The following is a 25493-nucleotide window of genomic DNA, read 5'->3' on the forward strand; positions in this document are numbered from 1 at the left end:
TTTAAAAAGTATGTTTAATTGTTGTGTAATTATTTCTCGTAATTCCTTTAAAACATTTCAACGTGAGAAATTATTCCTGGTACTTTGCTATGACAAATTTCTCTGAATTGTAATGAATTTGAAACAATATACATTGCAATAATATATGTGAGATGGAAGCACAATTTAAAACTAAATAAAAGCCTATGGCAGAGAAATACCAAGGCAGACTGGGTGAAGCTAATTATGATAATCATATTTAATGCTGCATTGGGCTCTGGGTCAAAATATCATGGCTGTTGTTTTGGTTAGCAAACAGATTGTGACTGCTTAATGTCCACAATCCTGTCTATGAACTAAGCAAGAGTAACACAGTGGCCAGTCATTTTTATGGCCATTAGGCTATCGCTTATTACTTTCATGTAATCATTGCCAAGGCAGAGTGTAAGCTATTATGAGAGAATAGAGGATTCATTCCATCCCATTGAATGAAGCCATAACTGTCCATGGTGCTGAACACAACTGTGACTACTGGAGTTCTCTTCATGCACCTCTGACTGTTTTCATAGTCTGTGTTGGTGGTACTACGATTAAACAGATGTTGGTGACTTAAGCCTCTGTGTTTTTAAATTGAGTAGGACTGCAAAATAGCATCCATCCATCTACCTATCTAAATTTAACGGGAGTCTGAGAGTCTAAGTTTTTCCAGAGTGTCACTAAACAGACCACAATGTTTCCTTCGGGGGGAAATTGTTTTGGTTTTCGTATGATTCAGTTTTCAACTGACCCTTTGGAATGGAATACTAACAAAAACCAAGATAGCACCTACAATATTATCTAGCAAAAAAAAAAAATCAGCCAATGTAATATACCATAAGTAAAAAACATTAGGGTTTGTACTGAGTTCATGTAAAATCAAACCAATACTTGGGTTGTACGTCACATTAAGTCAAGTCGAGCCAACAGGCATATTAATGGTAACTAAATCTAAATATTGTTGAAATTTTCCACTCAAACAAAGCAAGCATACCTGATAGAAAGCACTCAAAAGTAAGGCTCCACTTTTCAAGCTGGCTCGGCTGGCTGGCTGGATATACACTTATACAGTACAAAACCCAAAACGAGTGAAGTTGGCATGTTGTTTAAATCGTTAAAAAAAACAAAATACAATGATTTGCAGATGCGTTTTAGCTTATATTCACTTGAATAGACTGCAAAGACAAGATACTTAACGTTCAAACTGAAAAATGTTATTTTTTGCAAGTATTAGCTCATTTGGAATTTGATGCCTGCAACATGTTTCAAAAAAGCTGGCACAAGTGGCAAAAAAGACTGATAAAGTTGAGGAATGCTCATCAAACACTTATTTTGAACATCCCACAGATGAACAGGCTAATTGGGAACGGGTGGGTGCCATGATTGGGTATAAAAGCAGCTTCCGTGAAATGCTCAGTCATTCACAAACAAGGATGGGGCGAGGGTCACCACTTTGTTAACAAATGTGTGAGCAAATTGTTTAAGAACAAGATTAAACAACCTGTTTAGTACGAGGTATTGCAAGGAATTTAGGGATTTCACCATCTATGGTCCATAATATCATCAAAAGGTTCAGAGAATCTGGAGAAATCACTGCACGTAAGCAGCAAGGCTGAAAACCAACATTGAATGCCCGTGTCCTTCGATCCCTCAGGCGGTACTGCATCAAAAAGCGACATCAGTGTGTAAAGGATATCACCACATGGGCTCAGGAACACTTCAGAAAACCACTGTCAGTAACTACAGTTGGTCGCTACACCTGTAAGTGCAAGTTAAAACTCTGCTATGCAAAGCCAAAGCCATTTATCAACAACACCCATAAACGCCGCCGGCTTCGCTGGGCCCGAGCTCATCTAAGATGGACTGATGCAGAGTGAAAAAGTGTTCTGTGGTCTGACGAGTCCACATTTCAAATTGTTTTTGGAAACTGTGGATGTCGTGTCCTCCGGAACAAAGAGAAAAAGAACCATTCGGACTGTTATAGGCGCAAAGTTCAAAAGCCAGCATCTGTGATGGTACGGACGTGTATTAGTGCACAAGGCATGGGTAACTTACACATCTGTGAAGGCACCATTAATGCTGAAAGGTACATACAGGTTTTGGAGCAACATATGTTGCCATCCAAGCAACGTTACCATGGACGCCCCTGCTTATTTCAGCAAGACAATGCCAAGCCACGTGTTACATCAACGTGGCTTCATAGTAAAAGAGTGCGGGTACTAGACTGGCCTGCCTGTAGTCCAGACCTGTCTCCCATTGAAAATATGTGGCGCATTATGAAGCCTAAAATACCACAACTGAGACCCCCGGACTGTTGAACAACTTAAGCTGTACATCAAGCAAGAATGGGAAAGAATTCCACCTGAAAAGCTTCAAAAATTGGTCTCCTCAGTTCCCAAACGTTTACTAAATGTTGTTAAAAGGAAAGGCCATGTAACACAGTGATAAAAATGCTCCCGTGCCAACTTTTTTGCAACGTGTTGCTGCCATTAAATTGTAAGTTAATGAATATTTGCATAAAAAATGTAGTTTCTCAGTTCAATAAATATCATTAAATATCTTGTCTTTGCAGTTTATTCATTTGAATATAAGTTGAAAAGGTTTTGCAAATCATTGTATTCTGTTTTTATTTACAAATTACACAATGTGCCAACTTCACTGGTTTTGGGTTTTGTACATGCTACTGATTAGCATTAGCAATTTATTTCCAATACTACAAATAAGATGCAGGTTACAATAATGCAGTTGCTGTGTAATAAGTGCAGTGTAAACACTTGAAGGGCTCAACAAAAGACAAGACTGGCACTTTCCATTTGATGGCAAAGACTACTACCTGACTATGGCTACACTGAACAAACTGAAATGAATGCATATATAATAATAAATATAATAACAACTGGAAAGCACGGTTATAATAAGTTTGGTGTTAAATGTTAACTAAACAATTGGATCCTATTATCAAACAAAGTAACATTTATTACTACATTAACACACAGAAAATCCTCATGTTCATGTAAAATTGGTCCAACACAGGTGCTTTTCGGGCAATTTTCTGCAAAATTATTTTGAGGAATTTCTGTAATGTCATCATGATTAAGGCAGCATTGTGAAGGGGTAGTGAAGCCTATCAGCCGAAAGTGAAAGTTTGACATGTTTCGATCATCCTGTTTAGGAAAGGCTAAACTGAGCGAAGGCGAGCTAACAAGCCACTTTGCCGATTCCACTCGCTGCAAATGTGCAGACATCGCCCTTTCGATTAAACATCACTCACAATTCATTACGCGCTCAAACACATGTCACCATTCATTATGGCCGTGTCCCAGACAAGGCTTACTCAGCAAATGTCTTTTTTTTTGGGGTGGGGGGATAAACTGCAAATGGAACTTCTTATATTTTTAACAACGTATGGTGGAAATGAGTTGCCTCATTCTAATAAAGATAAGCCAACTTCTCATTAACATCACAATGACCCTTCAGGCAGAATTAGCAAAAGGGGCCGCAACACTGAATGGCTGCTCGTTAAAACGCCACACAGAAAAGGAGATGCGGCGGAAGAAAGAGAATAATTACAGTAAAAATTAGCTGGAGAGAACCTGCGAGACAGAGACAGCGAGTGGGAGAGACAAGCGACTACACGCATGAGAAGGATGTTTGTTATGATGTCCGCCCACGTCAACACTTTGCACTGCCAGTGAATGACGGACTTTAATGGCGAACAGGTGCAGAGTAACACCTCCCTTAACGTAGCATCTTTGTATTGGATTCCGTTACACTGTGTAGAGCAGGGGTCACCAACGCGGTGCCCGCGGGCACCAGGTAGCCCGTAAGGACCAGATGAGTAGCCCGCCGGGCTGTTCTAAAAATAGCTCAAATAGCAGCACTTACCAGTGAGCTGCCTCTATTTTTTAAATTTTATTTATTTACTAGCAAGCTGGTCTCGCTTTGCCCGACATTTTTAATTCTAAGAGAGACAAAACTCAAATAGAATGTGAAATTCCGAGAAAATATTTGAAAGACTTGGTCTTCACTTGTTTAAATAAATTCATAAATTTTTTTACTTTGCTTCTTATAACTTTCAGAAAGACAATTTTAGAGAAAAAAATACAACCTTAAAAATGATTTTTAAACGCATATACCTTTTTACCTTTTTAAATTCCTTCCTCTTCTTTCCTGACAATTTAAATCAATGTTCAAGTATTTTTTTTTTTTTTATTATTGTAAGGAATAATAAATACATTTTAATTTAATTCTTCATTTCAGCTTCTGTTTTTTCGACGAAGAATATTTGTGAAATATTTCTTCAAACTTATTATGATTAAAATTCAAAAAAATTATTCTGTCAAATCTAGAACATCTGTAGAATCAAATTTAAATCTTATTTCAAAGTCTTTTGAATTTCTTTTAAAATTTTTGTTCTGGAAATTCTAGAAGAAATAATTATTTGTCTTTGTTAGAAATATAGCTTGGTCCAATTTGTTATATATTCTAACAAAGTGCAGATTGGATTTTAACCTATTTAAAACATGTCATTAAAATTCTAAAATTAATCTTAATCAGGAAAAATTACTAATGATGTTCCATAAATTATTTTTTTTAAGTTTTTCTCTTTTTTTCAGTTGAATTTTGAATTTTAAAGAGTCGAAATTGAAGATAAACTATGTTTCAAAATTTGTCATTTTTTTTCGTGTTTTCTCCTCTTTTAAACCGTTCAATTAAGTGTAAATATCATTAATTATTAATAATAACATAGAGTAAAAGGTAAATTGAGCAAATTGGCTATTTCTGGCAATTTATTGAAGTGTGTATCAAACTGGGTTGGTGACCCCTGGTGTAGAGGTACCTAATGATGTGGTTCATAAACTATATTGCCAAAAGTATTTGGCCACCCATCCAAATGATGAGAATCAGGTGTCCTAATCACTTGGCCCGGCACTTAGGCATGGAGACTGTTTCTACAAACATTTGTGAAAGAATGGGCCGATCTCAGTGATTTCCAGCGTGGAACTGTCATCGGATGCCACCTGTGCAACAAATCCAGTCGTGAAATGTTCTCGCTCCTAAATATTCCAAAGTCAACTGTCGGCTTTATTATAAGAAAATGGAAGAGTTTGGGAACAACAGCAACTCATTCACAAAGTGGTAGCCCACGTAAACTGACAGGGAGGGGTCAGCAGATAGTGCAAAGACTTTCTGCACAGTCAGTTGCTACAGAGCTCCAAACTTCATGTGACCTTCCAATTAGCCCACGTACAGTACGGAGAGAGCTTCATGGAATGGGTTTCCATGGCCGAGCAGCTGCATCTAAGCCATACATCACGCTTTTCCATCTGGCAATCTGATGGACGAGTCTGGGTTTGGAGGTTGCCAGGAGAACGGTACATTTTGGACTGCATTGTGCCGAGCGTGAAATTTGGTGGAGGAGGAATTATGGTGTGGAGTTGTTTTTCAGGAGTTGGGCTTGGCCCCTTAGTTCCAGAGAAAGGAACTTCAAATGTTCCAGGATACCAAAATTATTTGAACAAATCCATGCTCCCAACCTTGTGGGAAGAGTTTAGAGCGGGCCCCTTTCTCTTCCAACATGACTGTGCACCAGTGCACAAAGCAAGGTCCATAAAAACATGGATGGCAGAGTCTGGTGTGGATGAACTTGACTGGCCTGCACAGAGTCCTGACCTGAACCCGATAGAACCCCTTTGGGATGAATTAGAACGGGGACTGAGAGCCAGGCCTTCTCGACCAACATCAGTGTTTGACCTCACCAATGCACTTTTGGAAGAATGGTGGAAAATTCCTATAAACACACTCCGCAACCTTGTGGACAGCCTTCCCAGAAGAGTTGAAGCTGTAATAGCTGCAAAAGGTGGACTGACATCATATTGAACCCTATGGGTTAGGAATGGGATGGCACTTCAACTTCATATGTGAGTCAAGGCAGGTGGCCAAATACTTTTGGCAATATAGTGTATCAGCTTCTCATGATGCATTTTGAGTAAGTTTTGGTCCCAGCTAACGAGCAACTTTCCTGTTTTTAAAGTTTGGAATTTCACCTGTAGCGATGGCATGGCCGTCACTACGAGGCTAAATTTAACAGCGAGCAGCAAGAAGTGTCAGCGCGTGGGACACCGTGATGTGTGCCTGTGTGACAGTATGTGCTCGGAAAAAGCTCTCCTTCCTCTCTCTTCTATTTTTAGCAAAGCGTACATGTTTTTAGTTCTTTTTTTTTTCGGCTACTGAGCATCAGTGGGAAGGAATCCATAGTAGCCCTCAGCCAGAATCAAGGCTGATGGCACGAGGCGCACCTCCACATTTATGTAACACGATGCTCTCCTTTGCACATGAACAGACACATGCCTTAGAAATATGTAAATGTTATCGATTCATTTAAGTGTTTCTCTAACAGAAATGCACACAACGTGGCTTTAGGAAGAGTATTGTATAGTACTTCTTGTCTGTTTTGGGTTTACATCATCAGATGTTAACTCAAGTGTGTTTAAAGTAGGGTTGTATGGTATACCGGTACTGGTATAGTATTGCGATCCTAATGAGTCAAAAAGGGTACTATGCTCTGTTTGAAATGTACCGGTTCCCGGGCATGACGGCGCGTCGTTACGTCATGACATTGCTAGTTTTGCGAGCAGAGGAGCATGTTCGGCAGCACACAATCACAGAGTACTTACAAGCAGACACGGTGTGTAGACAGAAAAAGGAGAACGGACGCAATTTGGCTTAAAAACTAACGATAAAGGTGAAGTTATAACACTGAAATGCCCTCAGGAAGAGGTGCTTCAAGACCTGGCTATAACGTCCATTCGCAGTCGGCAGTGTATTAGCTACTTCTAAATCACTAATCCTTGCCTCCATGGCGACGAATAAAGTATGTTTCTTACAAGTATCATCCCTGCCAACTCCGTATTTCACCACCATGTCTGTCTTTTTTTTACTTTTAAATGATCGCAAAACCACACCTGTCTTTTTTGAGCCCTTTGCTCTCTTTCCACCTTGGGGTTATTTTTCTTTAAGCCACCCCCTACAGCAATTGCTGTCCCCGACACAGACACACAGACACACACACACACACACATACTGGTAATTATTTGGAATGGGGACCAAGTTTTTGATCATCATTTGTGGGGACCACCCTTTCTACAGGTTGTGAAGGCATTAAAAAAAATGAGGTAAAATGGCCACTGCCCAGTTAGCTCATACACGTCTTTAAATCTTTGGATTGTTGAAGTAATGTGCTGATCATTCTTACTAGGGATCCTGGGGAAAAAGAGTTAATATGGTTTATAGGGACCATATTGAAATAATTGTGCATAATTCACACAAATGTGTATGTGACTACTGAGGACCATTTAAAAAAAAGTTCAAATTAGATGTTAAACATGTTTACTTTTCAGTAAAAATGTTTTAAATGTAATTTAAAAAATTTAAATTTAAATTTAACTTTAAATTTATGGGCCAAAGCTTAAAAATCACTTGGGCATCTTCAGAATGGATCTGACTATCATTTAAAAAGGTTTCCCTTTAGGGCAGAAAATTTGTCCCACGGACCGGTGGTGGGGTTAAAAAAAAACATTTTTTTTATTTTTTTTGTCATAAAGAAATACAATCATGTGTGCTTACGGACTGTATCCCTGCAGATTGTATTGATTTATATTAATATATAATGTATATATTGTGTTTTTTATGTAGAATTAATAAAAATAAATTTAAAAAAAAATAAAAAATGTATTTATTTATTTTATTTTTTTAAATTTCTTGTGCGGCCGCAGCCCGGTACCATCGGTCCACGGACCGGTACCGCGGCCCGGTACCATCGGTCCACGGACCGGTACCGGGCCGCGGCCCGGTGGTTGGGGACCACTGCTTTAGGGGACCTGTTTGTCCCCATACCGTCAGAGGTCCCCTAAAGGTGACTGTGTAAACAGAGCAATGTCCCCATTAAGTAAGCATTGCCAGAACACACACACACACACACACACACACACACACACACACACACACACACACACACACACACACACACACACACACACACACACACACACAGAAGGACCCGCATCGCCATTTATGCGCATGTTTTACTCAAAAAAGGAATCATCGATGCAACAAAATATAAATGAAAGCTTTTTTCTAATCACATTAAGCACATTCTAAATTCCAGCCTTTATCGCGATAACTAACAAATTCTCACATTATCATTAAAGATGTCATTTGAGTTTTGTGCAGCTCTTCTCTATATGAACTTTGATTTACTGAATTCTGCTAAAAAGCCGGGTTCCATAATGGCACCGGTGCCGATAGTAACCAGACCGAAAAAAGAAGAATTTCTCAGTGCCTCATTTCGGTGCTGACAGAAGCACACAGAGTCTAACACTCTTTTGAAACTTTATTGCTGACCTTAACATACCAACAGCCGCCCTCATAACACCATTAGCGCTAGGCTAGTCAGTAGCCACAACAACAACACAGCACTTCCTCAATATGCACCGACGACGGTGCATTCATAAACACCTGGAATTATGAGCATCAAACGTTACAACTCAAGTAGTTTTTTGTAGGTTCTCAATGTTTGGTATTGCTGCAAAAATTATAATTGCTATGGATTTTCTTAGTTATTTTTTAATGTATCACTTGGTCATCAAGACATTTGCATAATTAAAGTATAGAAATGACTCGTCTGTTCATCTTGAATGTCAAAAAAAGGCATTGTTTGGGGTTTTTTACCAAAAAAATTGCATGTTTTCCATTTTTTAAGTACTGGTCTGGTCAGCGTTTAAGTAGAAGCACTGTTTTAACATGGCAATTTGATAGTAATATCGGTTAAAATGTAAACAATACCCGTCCCGAGTCATTTAAATGAAATGAGTGAAATGAGTTTATTTCGGTCATATAATCAAACATTTTGTGTGATCAATTTAACAGCACAGATGATACATATTAACAATCATACACATACACACACAAAAAGAAAAAGAATGACCGAAAAAGGAATAGGCTGAAAACCAAGGCTTATAATTGCCTATCCTATACATTCACTGAAAATTACATTGCCTGGAACATCAACGTTGAAAAAAATCAATGGGATGAAATTAATCGTTGCTATATTTTATAATTTTCCATTATTTCACCTTTCAAGGCTTTCTTAAACCTTTACAAAGAACTACATGTCTTCCACTCATCACTTAGCTCGTTCCACCATTTAACTCCTAAAACTGAAATACATTTGTATTTTATATTCGTTCTTACTTTACATTTTTCAAAAATCAATATCCCCCGTAAATTATAGTTGTCTCCTCTTAATTTAAATAACCTAAGAATACCAGCTGGAAGGCTGTTGTTCTTAACTCGAAACATAATTTCCATTGTTTTTAAAAAAAAATCAATATCTGAACATTTTAACACATTAGAACTTATGAATAATGGATTAAGATGGTAGGTTCATAGTAGCACACTTTGTGTATTATTCCAATGACCCTTTTTTGAAGTTTAATTATTGGGTCTATGTTTGTTTTATAAACATTTCCCCAAACGTCAACGCAATATGATAGATATGGAAAAATAAAATAATAATATAACATATGCAGACATTTCTTATTCAGCATGTGTCTTACTTTATAAAGAATAGCAATGGATTTGGATATGTTTCCCTTTATATATTCAATCTGCGGTTTTCAACATCATTTATGATCAATTATTATTCCCAAGAACTTAGTTTCATATACTCTATCAATTTCCACTTGATTTAATTTTACTTCACAATTTATCCTTTCACCACTAAACACCATAAATTTAGTTTTCTTATCATTTAACAATAACTTAATAATATCAATGTCATGACAAGGACTATGAGGCAACTTACTGCGAGGCTTTCGCAGCTTGCTGCGAAGAATGTTTTCCCATGGTGCAAACGGACTATAGCAGACTTGGCTCGAAGGTAGGAACATGATTTAATTTATCACTCAAAAGAACAAACAAAAGGTGCGCACAAGGCGGAGACACAAACTTAACGTAGGAACAAAAACGTAAACACATAGCCTGAACTATGGCCATAAACAAAACACTTACTGTGGCATGAAAAGTCAAAACAACAGAGCAATGAGCACAATGGCATGGACCATGTAATCATTGGAGTATCAGGAGTATCATCAAGAGTAAAGTAGCATAAACTATGAATAAACAGAGCATGATATGAGCAATGTTGCCAGGCCGACTATCTGGCAACTACAGGCTTAAATAAGTGACAGGTGCGTGAGTCCGAACACCAGCAGCAGGTGAAAATCATATGCCACCAGGGCAACCAAAACAAACAAGAGTGCACCAAAAAACAGGAACTATGGAGTTAAAAAACCAACAAAACATAACCAGACAAAACATGACCACAAAAGACATGACAATCAAACCATGTTTTTAGCTGAAGCAACTCAACCTCTATTATCCTCAACAAATCCTGAATTTGTATTTTAAAAAGCTAAGCCTAAATGTCTAAAAAAAAACACAATCGGCCAGCTCGTTGTACACAAACATTTGGATACCACTCAAGACACTGATTGTGCAGCAATCAAAATATTGAAGAAAAAACAAACAGATATGGTTCTCCATAATATAAGTTAGGGGACTTTTTAAGAAAATGCAAGGACAAAATCAGTTGGTGGATTGCAATCATAAATTGTATTTAGAAAGTTCACTGATCACCATTATCTTAAAATTAGCCTCACAATAACTTGTCTGTTCTTTGCCATCTTCCTAGCAACATTTTTTCCACAGTGGGTCTCTGTGTCGCAGGCTGCATCTCTCCACTGACAAGAAAAATAGATCTCACTCCCTTTGGAGAGAAGACATTTGGTGCCAATAATGACAAAATCATGACGCGGTAGTTGTCCATTAGATGATATATTGGAAAGATATGTTGCCTATTTTTGCAAATGTAATATAGTACATCATTGCTGGTCCAAGACCCCCCCCAGCAAATAGTGAAAAACCACGAATAATGGACACACCCATAATTGTAATAGTTTTTTCATTCAATACTCTAAACCAGGGCTATCAACTGGCGTCGCGGGCCAAATCCGTACCAGGAATGACTCAATAACCGGCCTCGGAGTTCAGTTCAAAACTTGGGAGCAAATTCTTTAAAACACTAGAGTGCTGGTGTAGTATAGAGGAACTTGGAGCACTGCAGACGAGGGCTGCACCATTTTGAGAAAAAACCTAATAGTGATTTTGCTCTCCAAAATTGTGATTGCGATTTGATTGGCAATTTTATACATACAAATGAATAAAACTGGGGAAAAAAAACAAGTGAAAGAGGACATGTTACTTTTAGACTGTCAATCAACATATTGTTGTCTCAAGGTGCAACACATTAGAGCAGGGGTCGGGAACCTTTTTGGCTGAGAGAGCCATGAAAGCCAAATATTTTAAAATGTATTTCCGTGAGAGACATATAATATTTTTTTACACGAAATACAACTAAATGCGTGCATTTTTAAATAAGACCAACATTTTGTATAAAAAGTCTCCTATTCTTTTTAATAACATTGTTATTCTGAAGCTAACCAATAATAAATAAAATACTTTTTACCATTAATGCGACTTCTTGAACAGGTGCGGTAGAAAACGAATAGATGGATTAAAATGCATGAGAATGTTTTATATTTTGAACGTTATTTTTAACACTGTGATTACCAGCGGAATTATTCATTACTTATCGTGTTAAGCAATGTCAGCTAAGATTTATCTGAGAGCCAGATGCAGTCATCAAAAGAGCCACAGGTTCCCTACCCCTGCATTAGAACTAGAGATGTCCGATAATGGCTTTTTTTGCCGATATCCTATATTCCGATATTGTCCAACTCTTAATTACCGATTCCGATATATACAGTCGTGGAATTAACACATTATTATGCCTAATTTTGTTGTGATGCCCCGCTGGATGCATTAAACAATGTAACAAGGTTTTCCAAAATAAATCAACTCAAGTTATGGAAAAAAATGCCAACACGGCACGGCCATATTTATTATTGACGTCACAAAGTGCATTATTTTTTTAACATGCTTCAAAACAGCAGCTTGGAATTTGGGACATGCTCTCCCTGAGAGAGCATGAGGAGGTTGAGGTGGGCGTGGTTTTGGGGGCAGGGTTGAGGTGGGGGGAGGGGACAATGGGGGGGGGGGGGTTAGCGGGGGTTGTATATTGTAGCTTCCCGGAAGAGTTAGTGCTGCAAGGGTTTCTGGGTATTTGTTCTGTTGTGTTTATGTTGTGTTACGGTGCGGATGTTCTCCCTTAACGTGTTTGTCATTCTTGTTTGGTGTGGGTTCACAGTGTGGCGCATATTTGTAACAGTGTTAATGTTTTTTATACGGCCACCCTCCGTGTGACCTGTATGGCTGTTGATCAAGTATGCCTTGCATTCACTTGTGTGTGTGAAAAGCCGTAGGTATATATATATATATATATATATATATATATATATATATATATATATATATATATATATATATATATATATATATATATATATATATATATATATATATATATATATATATATATATATTAGGGCTGTGAATCTTTGGGTGTCCCACGATTCGATTCAATATCGATTCTTGGGGTCACGATTCGATTCAAAATTGATTTTTTTTCAATTCAACACGATTCTCGATTCAAAAACGATTTTTTTCCCGATTCAAAACGATTCTCTATTCATTCAATACATAGGATTTCAGCAGGATCTACCCCAGTCTGCTGACATGCAAGCAGAGTAGTAGATTTTTGTAAAAAGCTTTTATAATTGTAAAGGACAATGTTTTATCAACTGATTGCAATAATGTACATTTGTTTTAACTATTAAATGAACCAAAAATATGACTTATTTTATCTTTGTGAAAATATTGGACACAGTGTGTTGTCAAGCTTATGAGATGCGATGCAAGTGTAAGCCACTGTGACACTATTGTTCTTTTTTTTTTATTTTTATAAATGTCTAATGATAACGTCAATGAGGGATTTTTAATCACTGCTATGTTGAAATTGTAACTAATATTGATACTGTTGTTGATAATATTCATTTTTGTTTCACTACTTTTGGTGTGTTCTGTGTCGTGTTTGTGTCTCCTCTCAATTGCTCTGTTTATTGCAGTTCTGAGTGTTGCTGGGTCGCGTTTGGTTTTGGAATTGGATTGCATTGTTATTGTATTCATGTGTATTGTTTTGTTGGATTGATTAATTTAAAAAAAAAAAAAAACATTAAAAAATTAATTTAAAAATAAATCGATTTTTTAAAAATGAGAATCGATTCTGAATCGCACAACGTGAGAATCGCAATTCGAATTCGAATCGATTTTTTTCCCACACCCCTAATATATATATATATATATATATATAAATATAAATAAATGATAAATGGGTTATACTTGTATAGCGCTTTTCTACCTTCAAGGTCCTCAAAGCGCTTTGACAGTATAACCAGCAACCTTCCGATTGCTGGCACGGCCACTCTACCAACTTCGCCACGCCGTCCCCACACACACACACATATATATACACAAATTAATACTAGTCCAACCCCACAGTCCTTAGATTTCGAGAAATGTGGCCCCCAAAACAATTTAAATATCCCTGATCTCAACCCCGTAAAAAGTTTGTAACAGTTATTAAAGACGGCACCCCCCCCCCCTCACTGTGGATAGCACCATAAAACCACTTTCTATTTATACTACTATAAAAAAATGCATTACTTACAATTTAAAGCAGATAAAAAAACATACAGGGATGCAATCTCAATGCTAAAATTACAATGCTTATGTAATTATTTATATAATGAAAAGGGGAAAAAAATTATACACAATTTATTATATTACCATAAAAATACAGTCTTTGTGTCGGATTATTGTTTGTTCTTTCAGAAAGAAGAAATACATTGTGTAGCTTATTATTGTATGAAAACAAACATGCTGCAGCTGAAATATACATACATTTTTTTTACGATTTCTAAATATCAATATGTGATGCTGGTATAGCAATACTACTGTAAAGGTTAAAACATACTTTGCACCCCTATGTAAATACTAGAAGTATATTTATATTTGAGACATTTAGGCACTGTTTAATGTGTTTAACTGTTTGATTTCATGCAGGTAATTGACGCGTGTCTAATCAAGCAACACAACACACGAGTGTGTTAATGCATGTTAAATGCAAACATGCATAGAGGCGGACTGCTGACACGCAGGTTACCTGGCCTCTGCCACGGTGCAGCAGTAGCTTCCACTCCGCCGTGAGCTCCTGGTGACCCTCAGCTCCTCCCGAGACTTACGCCGATTAAAGTAGTCGGTGAGTTTCCCGAAAGTCGCCATCGTTCTTATTCTGCGTCTCCTCCTCCGTCTCGCCTATCGCTTCTTTTTTTTTTTGCTTCTTTTTTTTTATACGTCTGTCTGGTCCCGCTCTGCCAAAAACTGCTTCACACGCAACCTGTGGACATGGAGGCTGTGGCACAGCTCGGCATCAGCTGCGAGTTTGAGTCTCCCATCGCCATCCGCCTCTTATGCAAAGCCCTCAATGTACAGAAGGGGGGGAAGAAAAAAAAAAAAGCACCAAAGCTCCTCCGCTCTGCCGCTCTCTATCTCCACCTTTCCTCTTTAGATCATTTGCTACTGCGCACACAGCGGGTCTTCTCAAAATAGTAACGCTTGTAAGTGCCTCCCGATCGACATGGCAGGAGCAGTGCCCCCCCGAGGAGGAGGATGGAGAGGCAGAAGAAAAGAGCTGATGGATCAGCAGTGGTCCTCATGCTGTGCTGCTTCTACGTCTCACCCTCCCCCCTCTCTTCACCTCTCTCTCCCCTCTTCTTTTTTTCCGGCTTCCCAAATGCTTTCACATTTCACTCGCCATAGCTCTGCCTCACACTGGTTGTGCACGGATTCACGCACCCCTTCATAAGCAAGAAATGCATGGCTGTAAAAAAAAAAAAACACAATTCATCCCCAACTAACATCTGCATGCATTTTGTTATTTGGTAACAACTAATCGACTTAATTTTAAACGTTTCTTCTTTTTTTTTTTTACAGAAAATCATTGGGTTGTCTTACAGCGCTTCACTTTTTCCACATTTTGTTATGTTACGGCCTTATTCCAAAATGGAATAAATACATGTTTTTCCTCAAAATTCTACACCCAATACCCCATAATGACAATGTAAGTGTTTTATTTTATTTTATATTGCAAATTCAATAAAAATAAAAACATTTAAAAATGTTTAAAAATTGCGCGATACTTTGTTGATGCTGTGGAGTCTCACTCAAGCACCGCCTGACAGGTAGGCACCTCACAGGGGAGGAGCCAGAGCATGGAGGCAGAGTGGAACACGGAGGACAACGCCCCAGCCTAGGCTGCATCATCGAGGGGCGATACGGGGGTACTGGGATGACAGGGGATGCAAAACTATAACTTTTTTTTTTTTTTTAAAGGCCTACTGAAACCCACTACTACCGACCACGCAGTCTGACAGTTTATATATCAATGATGAAATCTTAACATTGCAACACATGCCAATACGGCCGGGTTAACTTATAAAGTGCAATTTTAAATTTCCCGGGAAACTTCCGGTTGAAAACGTCTATGTATGATGACGTTTGCGCGTGACGTCGATGGTTGAAACGGAAGTATTGGGACACATTGTATCTCAATACAAACAGCTCTGTTTTCATCTCAAAATTCCACAGTATTCTGGACGTCTGTGTTGGTGAATCTTTTGCAATTTGTTTAATGAACAATAAAGACAGCAAAGAAGAAAGCTGTAGGTGGGATCGGTGTATTAGCGGCTGGCTGCAGCAACACAACCAGGAGGACTTTGAGTTGGATAGCAGACGCGCTATCCGACGCTAGCCGCCGACCGCATCGATGATCGGGTGAAGTCCTTCGTCGTGCCGTCGATCGCTGGAACGCAGGTGAGCACGGGTGTTTATGAGCAGATGAGGGCTGGCTGGCATAGGTGGAGCGCTAATGTTTTTATCATAGCTCTGACGAGGTCCCGTAGCTAATTTAGCTTCAATGGCGTCGCTAGCAACAGCATTGCTGGGCTTCGACAGGCGGCACAGCATTAACCGTGTAGTTACAGGTCCAGTGTTTGGTTCGGTGTCTCCTGATAGTAGTATTGTTGATCTGCTGTCTATCCTTCCAGTCAGGGGCTTATTTATTTTGTTTCTATCTGCATTTAAGCACGATGCTATCACGTTAACTCCGTAGCTAAAGTGCTTCACCGATGTATTGTCGTGGAGATAAAAGTCACTGTGAATGTCCATTTCGCGTTTTTGACTCTCATTTTCAAGAGGATATAGTATCCGAGGTAGTTTAAAATACAAATCTGTGATCCACAATAGAAAAAGGAGAAAGTGTGGAATCCAATGAGCACTTTTACCTAAGTTACGGTCAGAGCGAAAAAAGATATATCCTGCACTGCACTCTAGTCCTTCACTCTTACGTTCCTCATCCACAAATCTTTAATCCTCGCTCAAATTAATGGGGTAATCATCGCTTTCTCGGTCCGAATCGCTCTCGCTGCTGGTGTAAACAATGGGGAAATGTGAGGAGCCCTTCAACCTGTGACGTCACGCTACTTCCGGTACAGGCAAGGCTTTTTTTTATCAGCGACCAAAAGTTGCGAACTTTATCGTCGATGTTCTCTACTAAATCCTTTCAGCAAAAATAGGGCAATATCGCAAAATGATCAAGTATGACACACAGAATGGATCTGCTATCCCCGTTTGAATAAAAAAAAATCATTTCAGTAGGCCTTTAAAGTGCAATACATTTTCATAACATGGTCACTACTGCCTAGTTTCTCTTGTTATATTCTTATTTGTACTGTTATATTTGTATTCTTATTGTTGATTTTTATTTTTATTCGTATTGTTATATTTTCTATTTTATTCCCATTATTTACTTTTTCAATTCGTTCTCAATTATGTACACTGCTGCTGGAATTTAAATTTTCCTGAGGGAACTCTCCTGAAGGAATCAATAAAGTACTGTGTATCGATCTATCTATCTATACCGCTGTACCTACTCAATCAGCCGGTTGGGGGCCCAGTTTAATTTAATTTAATTGCATATTATTTTATTAATTACATTTTATTTGTATTTAATATGAGCAATTTGATCTCCCACCTCTTCAAGAATCATGAGATACACGATGAATACAAGCGGAAGATGGATGAAAAGCAAACACCGAAAAAAAGTAGAACCACACAGTTGTCGCTTAAAGACTCCGCCGAGAAAAAAACAAAAATACAACAAAAACCACCCCAAGGCGAAAGTCCACGTTGTGGTCAGGAACAACGCACACAGTATGGCAAAAGCTACCGTGGAGTTTGGTGTGGCTAGTCTGCCCTGCATGGCGCACACTTTGCAGCTTGCAGTGAACGGAGGTGCCCTGTCTCAACGCAGCATTTCAGAAGCTCTGGCTGACTGGTAGGCCACTTCAAGCACTCACCACTAGCTTGCAGCACATTTGTGTTACTCATACAGATACGTTAGAGCAGGGCAGATTGAGCCCAGTTTATAATTTCCTGTAATACAGTATACCAGGTAGTCTTGCACTAAAGGAGGACTATGTTATTGTTTACTTTATGAATCTAGTATACTCTGGACTGAAGCTGTGTGCCTTCATTGTTTTTGTAGCTGTTGTTTTGAGGCATGTTTAAAACAATTTTTTAAAATGCACTTTGTGAAAGTCAAAGTATAGTATTTCCCATAGTTGTAGTGAGTATCAGGATTATCTCAGGGAGAGCATGTCCCAAATTCCAAGCTGCTGTTTTGAGGCATGTTAAAAAAATAATGCACTTTGTGACTTCAAAAATAAATATGGCAGTGCCAAGTTGGCACTTTTTTCCATAACCTGAGTTGATTTATTTTGGAAAACCTTGTTACATTGTTTAATGCATCCATCGGGGCATCGCAACAGAATTAGGCATAATAATGTGTTAATTCCGCGACTGTATATATCGGTATCGGTCGATATCGGAATCGGTGATTAAGAGTTGGACAATATCGGAATATCGGAAAAAAAGCCATTATCGGACATCTCTAACAAAAACTACAACAAAGATGCACGTTACAATCAAACAGCTAGTGCGTCATTTGTACAATACTTACAGTATTAACACTTTGTAGGGTGCAACAATAAACAGCAAGAACTGAAATGACCAACACACCATTAACAATGCGTTTTGCCATCTAATGTCTTGGACTTGCAACTGCAATTGCAAATTAGTGTCATACCTGCAAATGGTACTCAGAAATGTGATAATGAAACAAGATATAACAACAGAACAGCGGTTATCATAATAAGCTCATATTTAAATGTCGCATAAAAAATTTGAGATTTTATTATCATCAAAAAATGATATTTATAACACACAAAAAAGTACCGGTATTGATTCACAGGTATGGGTAATCCGTACCGTATCGGTTCAAACATGAACAGTACCCATCCCCAAGTATGAGCTTTTCTTTCTGTCACTCACACACTAGTAAGGGGAAAAAATGGTCTACAGTATGAAGGTAGCGATGGGTACCGAATTCCGTACTTTTACACGGACCACACAAATTCTCTTGGTACTACCGGGTCGATTCACGTAAGATTAAACGGTGCCATATTTCGATATCTTTTTGCACGTGATGTCAAGTCCGGTTGCAGACTATTTACAAGCTCAAACACTCAAATAAGCACTGAAGCGGGAGTCAGAGGGGTCAAACTGCCTTCAGGTAATGTTGCAATTTTCCATGCCGACATCGCAAGTATGCCTCTTTGAAAACACTCAAACATAAAGTAAGGCTTTACTTTTCCAAAATGTGCTAGCTCGATGTGAATTTACATTGGATTTGCCATATCCATGCTACTGATTAGCATTTGCAATTTTATGTGGCGATTTCAGCAAGTAATAAGTACTTATAGTATAAACACTTTTTGGGCCCAACATAAGACAAAACTGGTACATTCAGCTTTAGAGCAAAGACTACTTTCTGACTGTCCAACACTGTAATCTTAAAAGCCTACTGAAACCCACTACTACCGACCACGCAGTCTGATAGTTTATATATCAATGATGAAATCTTAACATTGCAACACATGTCAATACAGCCGGGTTAACTTATAAAGTGCAATTTTAAATTTCCCGCTAAACTTCCGGTTGAAAACGTCTATGTATGATGACGTATGCGCGTGACGTCAATGGTTGAAACGGAAGTATTCGGACACCATTGTATCCAATACAAAAAGCTCTGTTTTCATCGCAAAATTCCACAGTATTCTGGACATCTGTGTTGGTGAATCTTTTGCAATTTGTTTAATGAACAATGAAGACTGCAAAGAAGAAAGCTGTAGGTGGGATCGGTGTATTAGCGGCTGGCTGCAGCAACACAACCAGGAGGACTTTGACTTGGATAAGGCTGAAACGACGCGTCGACGTCATCGGTTACGTAAATACGTCGACGCCGTTTTTGTGCGTCGACGCGTCGCATATTTACGTCACACTACCTCATGGCGGACCGCAAAGCAGACGATCAAAGCAGACGATGCGAGCGGTGCGAGCGAGGTGGGAAAAGCATGCCAAAAGTGGTCAAAAGTGTGGGAGTATTTCAATAAACGGCCTAATAATGTTGTTGTATGCACACTGTGTCGAGCGGAAATGGCCTATCATAGCAGCACAACGGCTATGAACGAACGTTTGAAAAGAAAACCATCAACTAGTCAATCGTCCGCGCGAGCATACGTTGTCATCATTACACAAAAACATGAATGTGTCATTTGTATCTGCTAGGGGTGTAACGGTACGTGTTTTGTATTGAACCGTTTCGGTACGGGGCTTTCGGTTCGGCACGGGGTTGTACCGAACGAGTTTCTAAGCTAAAGCTAACTTTAGCTGCTAAAGTCTTAACAAGCTGCTTCGCTCCTCTGCCTCTGTCTCAGCACGCAGCATTGTCCCACCCACAAAACCATCTGATTGGTACACACGCAGCATTGTCCCACCCACACAACCATCTGATTGGTACACACGCAGCATTGTCCCACCCACACAACCATCTGATTGGTACACACGCAGCATTATCAGCCAATCAGCAGTGCGTATTCATAGCGCATGTAGTCATCGCTTCAGCGTGGAGCAGATAGGTGTTTAGCAGGTGAACATCAGGCAGCGGACTCTCCCCAAATGATAATAAACACCTCCCAGTCAACTACTAGTAACATCACTATAAGCCCGTTGACCTTCTAGAAATATAAACTGCAGCTCAGCTCACTCGCAGTCCTGGCTTGAGGTGAAGGCTAATTACCTCTCAGTTCCAGCCACATCGACCCCTTCTGAGCGCCTATTTTCCGCGGCTGGGAATATTGTAAACAAGAAAAGAACCAAACATGTAGACATGCTAACCTTTCTTCATTACAACTGTTAGTCACTCACTGGAATGAGTAGAATTGGTTATTGTGTACTGTGTTGGACTGGATGTTTATTTTGCACATTTTAAAAGCAATACTTAATGTTTACAGTGCTCCAGAATATTTAGATAGGCACTTTTTTGTATTGGAATGCATATCTTTATTTTTGCACATTTTAGCAAATAAGCAATACTTTCACTTTTGTTGAAATGTTTACACTGTTGTTACAGAATATTTCATTTTGCACTTTTTTGTATTGGATGTTTATCTTTATTTTTGCACATTTTAAAGCAAAATAAGCAATACTTTTACTTTTGAAATGCTTATAGTATTGCAGAATATTAAGATTTGCATTGGATGTTTACTTTTATATTTGCACATTAAAAAGCAAATAAGCTACTTTTAATTTTGTTAAATGTTAAAAGTTTTAAATGTTTACATTGTTACAGAATATTTAGTCATGTTGTTGTCAATGTTGACTGAGTGGCCATACTTCTTTTTTTTTTTCTGTAAATAAAAGCCATGCCTTTTGAAAAAACAGGCCTACATTTATTTTTTCATCTTCATTTTGAATAAAAAAATAATCGGTAAAAGGAAAAATAATCTATAGATTAATCGAAAAAAATAATCTATAGATTAACCGATTAATCGAAAAAATAATCTATAGATGAATCGATAGAAAAATAATGGTTAGCTGCAGCCTTAGACTTGGATAGCAAACGCGCTATCCGACGCTAACCGCCAACCGCACCGATGATCGGGTGAAGTCCTTCGTCGCTCCGTCGATCGCTGGAACGCAGGTGAGCACGGGTGTTGATGAGCAGATGAGGGCTGGTTGGCGTAGGTGGATAGCTAATGTTTTTAGCATAGCTCTGTGAGGTCCCGTAGCTAAGTTAGCTTCAATGGCGTCGTTAGCAACAGCATTGTTAAGCTTCGCCAGGCTGGAAAGCATTAACCGTGTAGTTACAGGTCCATGGTTTAATAGTATTGTTGATTTTCTGTCTATCCTTCCAGTCAGGGGTTTATTTCTTTTGTTTCAATCTGCACTTAAGCCCGATGCTATCACGTTAGCTCCGTAGCTAAAGTGCTTCGCCGATTTATTGTCGTGGAGATAAAAGTCACTGTGAATGTCCATTTCGCGTTCTCGACTCTCATTTTCAAGAGGATATAGTATCAGAGGTGGTTTAAAATACAAATCCGTGATCCACAATAGAAAAAGAAGAAAGTGTGGAATCCAATGAGCCCTTGTACCTAAGTTACGGTCAGAGCGAAAAAAGATACGTCCTGCACTGCACTCTAGTCCTTCACTCTCACGTTCCTCATCCACAAATCTTTCATCTTCGCTCAAATTAATGGGGTAATCGTCGCTTTCTCGGTCCGAATCGCTCTCGCTGCTGGTGTAAACAATGGGGAAATGTGAGGAGCCTTTCAACCTGTGACGTCATGCTACTTCTGGTACAGGCAAGGCTTTTTTTTATCAGCGACCAAAAGTTGCGACCTTTATCGTCGATGTTCTCTACTAAATCCTTTCAGCAAAAATATGGCAATATCGCAAAATGATCAAGTATGACACATAGAATGGATCTGCTATCCCTGTTTAAATAAAAAAAAATAATTTCAGTAGGCCTTTAACTACTGCCATCTAACATCTTGGAATTGTAACTGCATGGAAAGTCTACTAATACTTGCAAATGAGACTCAGAAATGTAATAAAAAAAACAAGATATAACAAGATAACAACAATTCGCTACACGAAGCTGAGCTGTTTGTGATTGACAGCTATGAACCCCAATCGTTGCATTCCACCGTCAATTGGGTAGAGCCCCTGGGCTTCAAAGGGCTGCACAAGCCACAACGACATCCACGGCTCAGATCCCACATCAGGGCAAGGAAAAACTCAACCCAATGGGATACAATGGAATACAATGGAATACAATGAGAAACATCCCTGTTTTAGCCGGGTACATAAAGTTCCCCCTGTGTTTTCACCAAAAACTACCCAGGTTGATGTAGTTCTTCAGGAATATTTTTTACAAACTTCATTTCGATACACGAAGCTATTAGAAGTGGACAGACTTTTTTAAACATATTCACCGAGGAGTTTGAAGGCGGACTCGAAGCAGCTGTTTACTACTCTGAGACTTTGTTGGATAAATGTGAAATAAAGAAACCAGTACACGAGTGGAACGAAGTTAAATGACATCAAAATACGATTGACTTTATTACATATTGTAAAAGCAGTCACTGAAAATCCATTTGTGAAGTTATTAGTGAACAGAATACTAATGCTACATTTATTATTTATATATTGTTATTTGCAGCTGAAATGGACCAAAAGGAATTGCCTGACCCTCATGAATTCATCATTTACTGAGAGGACGACTTTCTGTTCTGTTAGGTCATTGCGCACAAAAGCCTGACTTTTTATTAACAATTCGGTACATTTAAAAAAAAAAAAATCTGATCATTTTGTATATCATTGCTTTGTATTTCATGTACTTAATTTTTAGTAAAAATACTGTGACCTAAAATTGTGTTTATTTACATGGTATCTCTGTATAGAAATATACTAAACCACTCCTCCAAACATCATCAGCCTGATTTGTATAAACTACCCTGAACTGTGAAATGTGGTGGAAACACAAACCACAGACTTCCACAGGAACCTATAGATCAGGGGTGTCAAATTCACTTTAGATCGGGGGCCACATGGAGAAAAATCTACTCCCAAGTGGGCCGGACTGGTAAAACCACGGCACGATAACTTAAAAATAAGGACAACTTCAGATTGTTTTCTTTGTTTAAAAATAGAACAAGCACATTCTGAAAATGTACAAATCATAACACTGTTTGGTTTTTTTTAGACTTACATGTTGCGGTTAATAATTTATTTGTAGTTATTTATATTTTCTGAATAAATTATGTGATAATGCTCATCAGTCAACTCATTGGTGTTAATTTTCAATCTATCAAGATAAAAAAAAGTATATCAAAATCAAATTACAGGTTGTTATTTATGTAGTTATACCTGCTCAGTGGCCTAGTGGTTAGAGTGTCCGCCCTGAGATCGGAAGGTCGTGGGACCCATTACCTCCCTGCTTGGCATCAAGGGTTGGAATTGGGGTTAAATCAACAAATAGATTTCAGAGCGCGGCCACCGCTGCTGCTCACTGCTCCCCTCACCTCCCAGGGGGTGAGGGTGATGGGTCAAATGCAGAGAATAATCTCACCACACCTAGTGTGTGTGTGACTATCAGTGGTACTTTAACTTTAACTTTAGTTTGATCATTTTCCTCGACTGATGTACTAACACCATGTGGTTTATTTTGTACATATGTAGCATCATCTACAAAGATCCAAATAATTGCTATTGTGACATCCAGTGGACACATTTAGAACAGCTGTTTCTTTTATCCAAAAATTTCAGGTTAATTTATATACTTAGCAAACTCATCCCGCGGGCCGAATAAAACCTGTTTGCGGGCCTGATCCGGAGCAAACAGGTGAAATGTAACGAGAAAAAAAAGGCAATTTTAACGCTCATACAAAGATGTCAAACTCAAGGCCCGAGGGCCAGATCTGGCCCGCCACATCATTTTGAATGGCCCTTGACAGCCTGTTTCTTTCTTTTTTTTTATTTTGACAAGAAAAAAAGACATGTACTCCATGCAATTATATATCTTTAAAACATCTATCTAATGATGCAACAGATATTACATTATCATACATTCGAAAAAAATTTGGGGTAAAAACATACGTAAAAGTCTACTTAGCCTTATGATTTCAAAGCTAGTTATCCATCAAATTGCACACTGTAAACATGACAATGTATTTATTTATTTATATTTTTTCTAAACAGCTCAGTCTTCAGAATCCTACCGTAAGAAAAAAACGGTGGTACCATTTTTACATTTACAGTAATACACTGTGAAAACTGCAACCGTATTTTTCATGCAAAAAAACTAACAAAAACTTGGCAGCTCTATCACCAGAATGTTACCGTGAAATAGAGTGTGACCATTTTACTGTAAATTCTATGGTAAAATTCTGCCCTTTTCTGACTGCAAAATCCACAGATTGTTTCTTTCTTACAGTGTAGGTGAAATATACATTTACTAATCAAATGCACAGGTAATCGTGTGACAATATCATGCGGCTAATCCTTATACACTACCGTTCAAAAGTTTGGGGTCACCCAAACAATTTTGTGGAATAGCCTTCATTTCTAAGAACAAAAATAGACTGTCGAGTTTCAGATGAAAGTTCTCTTTTTCTGGCCATTTTGAGCGTTTAATTGACCCCACAAATGTGATGCTCCAGAAACTCAATCTGCTCAAAGGAAGGTCAGTTTTGTAGCTTCTGTAACGAGCTAAACTGTTTTCAGATGTGTGAACATGATTGCACAAGGGTTTTCTAATCATCAATTAGCCTTCTGAGCCAATGAGCAAACACATTGTACCATTAGAACACTGGAGTGATAGTTGCTGGAAATGGGCCTCTATACACCTATGTAGATATTGCACCAAAAACCAGACATTTGCAGCTAGAATAGCCATTTACCACATTAGCAATGTATAGAGTGTATTTCTTTAAAGTTAAGACTAGTTTAAAGTTATCTTCATTGAAAAGTACAGTGCTTTTCCTTCAAAAATAAGGACATTTCAATGTGACCCCAAACTTTTGAACGGTAGTGTACATGTATGTTTCCTTTATTGACGCTACAAGCGCCCTCTGAGGGCAGCCAAAACTGTAACGTGGCCCTCAATGAAAACGAGTTTGACACCCCTGCTTTCGATCCAAGAGCTAGAGGTACCAGGAACCTAAAGCCCCTGAACTTTCGGTAGAAAAAGACCTCCTAAGATTGTGGATGACCGACAAGAGGGTTCACTCTGTTCACTAAAGTCTGCTATTAGATAAATGTGCAAACGCGATGCACAGAGTGAACCCTCTTGCACACCGTTTGTAAGCGAGAGACGAAGAAAAGAAACACACTCGCCGACACGGCAATGTATCGACGTCGGCAGGTTTTCGAGTTCATTT

The 25493-nt window shown here is 38.6% G+C and overlaps 1 protein-coding gene across 2 annotated transcripts in view; it reads right to left on the bottom strand.

Annotated features, from left to right (window-relative positions):
- Nucleotides 1-25493, bottom strand: part of LOC133654998 (uncharacterized) — a 120321-nt gene that overhangs the window by 34980 nt on the left and 59848 nt on the right. Inside the window, exon 1 of one of the 2 annotated variants that reach the window (XM_062054881.1) lies at nucleotides 14258-14710. The exons of the other annotated variant lie outside the window; for it this stretch is intronic. Within the exon in view, the coding sequence (XP_061910865.1) occupies nucleotides 14258-14376 (119 nt within the window). The 5' untranslated portion in view covers nucleotides 14377-14710. Of the gene's footprint in view, nucleotides 1-14257; nucleotides 14711-25493 lie in introns of those variants that run through there. 2 annotated transcript variants of the gene reach the window in all.

This window comes from Entelurus aequoreus, linkage group LG08 (genome assembly GCF_033978785.1).
Source record: "Entelurus aequoreus isolate RoL-2023_Sb linkage group LG08, RoL_Eaeq_v1.1, whole genome shotgun sequence".
Lineage (NCBI taxonomy): Eukaryota > Metazoa > Chordata > Actinopteri > Syngnathiformes > Syngnathidae > Entelurus > Entelurus aequoreus.